Source organism: Mustela nigripes, chromosome 4 (assembly GCF_022355385.1).
Source record: "Mustela nigripes isolate SB6536 chromosome 4, MUSNIG.SB6536, whole genome shotgun sequence".
In the NCBI taxonomy this organism is placed as follows: Eukaryota; Metazoa; Chordata; class Mammalia; order Carnivora; family Mustelidae; genus Mustela; species Mustela nigripes.
Window position 1 is genome coordinate 148,020,063 of NC_081560.1, and position 6,789 is coordinate 148,026,851.

Sequence of the window (6,789 nt, forward strand, 5' to 3'; positions counted from 1 at the left end):
ATCACCAGTAGGCAGAGAGGGAGGCAGAGAGAGAGAGGGGAAGAAGGCTCCCTGCTGAGCAGAGAGCCCAATGTGGGGCTCAATCCCAGGACCCTGAGGTCATGACCTGAGCCAAAGGCAGAGGCTTAGCCCACTGAGCCACCCAGGCACCCAGAGCCTATGTTCTTAACCCTACTGTCATCACATTGCCTAATCGAGCTGGAGAATGTGCATCTCTTACCCTAGATTTTTTTTTTTTTAAGGGCAATTCAAGGGTCTTGAAATAATTAGGAATCCTCTCCAGACCTTGAATCCTCTCCCTGAATTTCCATGTCCGTAGAAGCACCTGGATGTTGCCCCTGCTATGCTACACATGGCCTCCATGGCCCTTCCTCCTATCCTGTCCCTTCTGCCCACCACGAAGCTTTCTTTGCTGGAAGTGGAGGCCAGAACATCCACTCTTGCCTTCCTGGTAGTCCCAGGTCACTTCAGAATTGCTGTACCCTGCATGACCCATAGACAGACTCCGATTCTATGGAGGGAAAGACACAGAGGCCACAGAGGCCAGAAGTGCAAGCTCTTGCTTTGCTCTGATCACGTTTCTTCAAAAGGTATCATGGGAAATTATTCATGAACAAATTCTCTACCGCATTACACGCATGTATATGTTGTTTATATACATATAACTATACATATGTATGTATGATTTTAAAATATATGTTCTTAGGTGTGATCATGTCTCTGTATGTGTATGTGTATATATATATATATATATATTTTTTTTTTTTTTTTTAAAAGCCTAGGAGACCATGATACACGAAATGGGCCTGGAAGGGTGACTAGGAATGGGTGAAGAAGGCAGGAAGGAGGGAGAAAATATTTCTTGGAATGTCACAGAGAGATAATCAACAGTTTGCAGGGAATTTTCCTGTGGCCCAGGAGAAGCTGCAGAAAGGCAGATGTGGGTTTATATCCTGAGAAAGATCAGCAACCAGCAGGGATGCCTGGAGGGACAATGAGGTTCTCTGGGGTTCATGGGTACACTACATGTACACCCAGATAGGAGGAGACAATTACCTCTCAGGGGTTTAATAGGAGAACTTGAAGCATTTAATAGGGGAAGGGAGTGGAGATTATACCCTCATTCATGTAATAGACACTTGTCCTCAGAGCTGAGATGTTAGGGACATGGGACTAGAAAAACCATAAGACTGGTTGGCCATCAGGGTTCTGTAGCCCCCCTCCCATTTGTAGATAGTAATAATAATGATTATAGGGTCATTTGATTCTATATAGATTCTGTTCCTTCTGGGTATGGCCCTTCCAACTCTACTTTCTTTTCTTTCTTTCTTTCTTTCTTTCTTTCTTTCTTTCTTTCTTTCTTTCTTTCTTTTTTTCTTTTAAAGATTTTGTTTATTTATTTGACAGACAGAGATTACAAGTAGACAGAGAGGCAGACAGAGAGAGAGGGGGAAGCAGGCTCCCCACTAAGGAGAGAGCCCGATGATCATGACTCCAGCCAAAGGCAGAGGCCCTAACCCACTGAGCCACCCAGGTGCCCCTCAACTCTACTTTCTAACAATCCCTGGAGCATGAGCCCTGGGTTGCAACCAGTCTCCTATTCCTCCGTCCTAATGGCTCCAGGCTCTCCAGAGCCCCAAGGACTGCTCATGGAGACACAGACACCCACAAACAGAGAGTCACATTACCCATTGGATTCTCATTGCCCCATAGGGGAGCTTTTTGGATCCTCAAATTTATGTGATCTCATTGGGAGTTTGCAGTAAGAGGAAGAAGAATACTTTCTGAAGGAGACACAAGAATGTGGCAGAGCAGACATTTAGGGGAAACAATGGAATGAGAGCTCCTCTCGAGTGGTGCCCCCACCAGCTGGTTAGATGGGTGATGTTGCACAAGCCACCGTAACTTGCTGGGCTTCTGCTCATTCACCTCTAGAAAGGGGTGGAATTCTACCTTTCTCCAACAGGATAGCACATGCAGCATGTCCTATGTAATTGTCCTATGTATGGCTATATCTATGGAAAGAGTAATATGTGTTGACTTCTAGCCATCATGTATAGTAAGATAATTAATTGGGCCAGCATCCCTTCCATGAAGAATTGTGTCTTCCTGATCATTGTGTCAAGTTCAGTGCCTGGAACAGAGTAAGTGCTCAATAAATAGAGTTGAATAAATGGGTCAAGGCAAACTGAGTTGCCACAGAGGTTGGGTTTGGGGACTACTGCCCCACATTCCCTGCCGCAATGCCCCCCCCATGACTGCCATGCCCAGCCTGAGCTGTTCAGCCCCAGTCTTCCTCTCTGTCTTTCTCCTCATGCCCTTCAGCATCTCTGGGGCCCAGGCCATCCTCACAGACTGCTATGGGTTCTCTGCAGGAGGAGTCCCACTGCTGTGGCGCCGCACGCGGGCACCTGGGGGCCTTCCTGCGCTGAGGACAGCAGGGAAGCGTCCATTCCCCACAGCTGCAGGGAGCCTGGGCTGCCCAGACATAGGCACCCACGGGCACCACAAGCAGCACCGCACACAGGACCACTGCGACATGCAGAAGGCGCTCCCGGCCCTCCAGCTCATGGTGGTCTCTGCCCGTCACAAAGACCACACACCGGCCCCGGTGTGCAGGCTGGCCCTCCAGGCTGAGGCATGCCTCATATTTCGTGCCAGGAAGGAGGTCCTCCACAGCGTACATGTTGATTCCGGGGCCAAGGTGCACCACTTCCTTCCTGAGCGTTTCATCTGATGTAAGGTAGAGGGTGAACCATTTCTCCTCAGGAGCATCTGCCACTGCCAACCACTCCAGCAAAATCCCGTGCACCGTCTGCCTGACGACCCGCAGGTCAACATAGGCATTGTCCTGTGAAGGGAAAGAGGGAGGCAGGGCCTGGGCGGGCTGGACATGGAGGGAGATGACAAGGGTGCTCCTACCCAGGAAGTTGGAGGCCACACAGGTGTAATTGCCTCTGTCTACCAGATGGGCAGCAGGTATGATCAGTTCCGACAGAGCAGTGTCGTCTGCAGTAGATGAAGTCAACACTGGGAGAGAGAGAGCAAAGCAGCTCAATAGACATGTCTCTGACAAAAAGATGGACAGTTCAACAATGCCAGTTATTTCTTTTTAAGCTGGAGGTGACCATTTATTAAGCAGTGTTTGGTGCTGTGTATTTGCCTCTCAGCCCCCCTGTAAGGTAAGTACCCCAGTTTCACACATAAGAAGCTGAGGATAGGAGTGAATAAGCAACTTGCCCATAGGGAGACATGTTCAGAGGCGATGACTAATCAGGAACCTCGTTCTTCTGCCTATAAAGACCATACTTCCAACCTCACTAGCTGTTCCCAGCAAACCACCGGAAGTGTTGCTGAGCTAACAGCATGTTTTTGGGGAGATCTCTTACAACGATGTGGTATTGTGAGCTTCAAAAATTGCCTTTTGGGGGCACCTGAGTGGCTCTGTCAGTTAAGCATCCAACTCTTGGTTTCAGCTCAAGCCATGATCTCAGGATCATGAGATGGAGTCCTGTGTTGGGCTCCATGCTCATCAGGGAGTCTGCTTTTCTCCTTATCTCTCCATCTCCCTCTGACCCTCCCCTCCACTTGTGCTCTCTCTATTTCCAAAATAAATAAATAAATCTTAAAAAAATATTTAAAAGAATTGCCTTTCTACTTCCCAGATATAGAGAGGCTTAGAATCTGGATCCAAATGCTTAGATTCTATTCCTTACTAAGTATATGGTCTTGGACCAGTTGCTTAGATACTTTTGGCCTCAATTTCCTCATTGGTAAAATGGGATGATAATAGTACTCATTCCCTAAGTTTGATAGTAAGTGCCCAGTGTGAGCTGTGTTATTACTGAGAGGATACATATAACATGGTACCAAAGAAACTGACTATAGAACACTAAAAAAGACATGTGCATGCATCTCACTGTTCTTCAAGATGCTATAAAAACAAATCCTACATTTCTCCTTCACTGGTACTTAATCTTAACCCAATAAGATATGATTAAAATGATAGGAAAAAGTCAACAGTTCATTTTGTTAGGTATTTTTAAATCTTCCAGCAATTTGTCACTATGCATAACAAATATATATGGGTAACTGACTGTATTTCTCAAGTTTTACTTATATATTCCTAGTTGTTGTCTAGACAGCATTAAGATGTCACCAGGGAGGCCATCCTTGGTCTTGTGCTGTGTCCCAACCCTGTAGGGTTGCACTAAAGGTGATTGCAGCTGAGGTATGAAAAGAGAGCATAGAGTTTCAGGACATGAGAGGCAGGCTTGAATCCCAATGTTGAGGCCCATGGGGGTCATTTCCTCACCCAGTGTCCCAGTATTACAACTTTAAACTAACAAGATCTGAACAACACTGTGGTGGGAAGTATAAAATTTAACCAGTATGTAGGAATTCCCAACCTTGCCCAATGGTAAGAATTACTTGGGAAAGGAGGAGTGGAGAAGAGGAACCCTAGTCAATATACATTAACCTCAGACCCTTTCCTAGACACAAGGAATCTGAATCTCCAGGGCAGGGCCTGGAAATCTTATTTCTAACAAGTACCCCCAGATGAGTCTACTTCAGAAATTTTAGGAAATAATTAATAGATAATCTCTAGAATCAGTCCTAGTCAGATATTCTATGATTTAAAAATATACAGCACAGTATTTTTGCATCTAGAAGTCTCTCAAAGAACATATTTGTTCATATATGATTTTATAATATTTATACAATATGTCAAGTATATATATACGTATATATATATGTATATATACGTATATACATATGCATACAGATCTTTATGGGATATATATATATATATATATATATATATATATATCCCATAAAGATCTGCATGCAACCATTTGAAATAATGCCAGTAGTGGAACACTGTCTTGGAAAATTTCTATTGTGGTGGGTATAATTCAGGTCCACCCCAATCTTACCAGTCTTACCAATCTTACTTTGTGATTGATCCAGTATAGAAAATCCCTACTGAGGACTGGGTTGCTGTAAGACCTCACTATTCCCCCAGATACATCAAGAGGGTGTCTGTGGCTTACCATTGAATTCCCGCCACATGCTCAGGGGGTAAGTCCACGCAATGGTTGGTGAAGGGCTGGCCCGTGCCTGGCATCTCAGGGTCACATTCTGTCCCTTCTGGATGGTGACACTGGCACTGGGGGTTGAGACTTGTGGCTTCATGCAAGCACTGAGCTCAGTTTCATGAAAAAGTTGCCCTGCCTTGGAGAGAGGGCGTTGGCACATCAGGTAGGAATTCGCCAGGATGACCGGGATGCTGATGGACTTTACAAACTGGACAAGTCCCCTCAAGCGACAGTCACATACCCAGGGGTTGTTGTGCAGTGCTAGCACCATGCTGGAGAGAACCTTGGCTCCACAGCCAGGCTGCGGGTGTTTCTGATAGACTAGCCAGTTCAAGAAGACACTCTTAGATACAACTGTAAGCCTATTGGAGGATAGGTCAAGGTAGGTCAGGTTGATCAAGAACTGAAGGGCTAGCTCAGGGAGCACATCAATCCTGTTGTGTTTGAGATCCAAGACCCTCAGGAGAGGTGTGGCTTGGAATGCTGTCCATGGTACTGAACGGAGTTTGTTCCCCTCCAGTCTCAGCTCTTTCAGTTCTGACAGGTGCTCTAGGGCTCCCGGGTGTATCACAGAGATGTTATTAAAATTAAGCCAAAGGTATTCCAATGTGCTCATGTTGATGAAGGACCCTCGAGGCAGTTCAAATAAGGGTGAATTTTCAATTCTCAACAACTTTAACTGTTCAGGATGGTTCCTTGGGATCTTTCCTAAAGAGATAGATATGCACCGCAGAGCCCTGTACAAGAAACCAAAAGCTTTAAGGTGAATATTGGAGGGTTCTCCTGGGTGGCTCAGTCAGTTAAGCGACTGACTCTTGGTTACATGCAGGTCATGATCTTAGGGTCCTGAGATCAAGCCCTGAATTGAGCTCCCAGCTCAGCGGGGAGTCTACTTTACCGCTCTCTCTCTCTCCCTCTGCCCCTCCCCCAACTCATGCACATTCTCTCACTCTCTGTCTCTCTCTAAAATAAGTACATATATCTTTAAGAAAGAAGAACATCAGGCAAGTGATATCAGGTTTATTCTAGCATTAGGCATATGAATTTAAAAAAATAGGTGTTATTCACTTGAAATAAAAGAGACCCATTTTGGTAAAAGTGCACAGTTCTCCAAAGTTTAGCACCAACTAGAGATTTGGCTGATTTCCTGCCAAATATAGGTCTGTTCCCACTCCACTTCATCTCCAAAAATAGCCCACCCCCTACAACCTCCTGGCATCTTGTCAGCATAGCCCACCTGCTGAAACTGTCCTCTGAGCAGGTACATCCTGGCAGACAGGGTGGCTGAGCTGCATGTGAATCCAGAAAGACCAGAACTAGCAGGAAATAATGGGAAACTGAAGCCATATTCTTCTGTAAGAAATCACCTTGCAAGTTTTGAATAAGTATAGCCCAAGCTCTGAGTGGCAGATCCTATTATTGGTAATCCATGGTGATGTAGGTCAGCACAGCAGTGGCAAAGATCCTGGATGCTCATAGGTCTGTTATGGCCCAGATCCCAAGCTCAATAAGAACCCATGAAGAGGAAGCTATGCCCCTTAACTAAGATCACAGGATTCACCCTTTGTCCGGTTCTTCAGTCTGCTAAGCAAACTCTAAACCAACTGTCCTATTCAGCACCGATACTGCCTTCCCCAAGTTTCTTACAAAATGATCTAAGAAACAAGCAGGAAATACTATCCTGGGCACT

General features: G+C 45.6%; 1 protein-coding gene across 1 annotated transcript; it reads right to left on the reverse strand.

Annotated features, from left to right (window-relative positions):
* Positions 1 to 2,281: 2,281 nt before the first annotated feature.
* Positions 2,282 to 6,446, reverse strand: LRIT2 (leucine rich repeat, Ig-like and transmembrane domains 2). Its single transcript, XM_059397680.1, has 3 exons — positions 6,337 to 6,446; positions 5,055 to 5,836; positions 2,282 to 3,030 (listed from the first exon to the last, which is right to left on the reverse strand). Exons 1-3 carry the CDS (start codon positions 6,444 to 6,446, stop codon positions 2,282 to 2,284), a joined length of 1,641 nt encoding a protein of 546 aa, XP_059253663.1.
* Between the last annotated feature and the right edge of the window lie 343 nt (positions 6,447 to 6,789).

What these genes read in the sequence shown, in the direction of transcription:
- LRIT2 (XM_059397680.1), bottom strand. Translation starts at nt 6,446, where the DNA reads ATGGCTTCAGTTTCCCATTATTTCCTGCTAGTTCTGGTCTTTCTGGAT. An exon ending in TCAGAGGACAGTTTCAGCAG is followed by an intron (nt 5,837 to 6,336) that starts GTGGGCTATGCT and finishes TTTCTTGTACAG; the next exon opens with GGCTCTGCGGTGCATATCTA. An exon ending in CATGTGGCGGGAATTCAATG is followed by an intron (nt 3,031 to 5,054) that starts GTAAGCCACAGA and finishes TCTCTCTCCCAG; the next exon opens with TGTTGACTTCATCTACTGCA.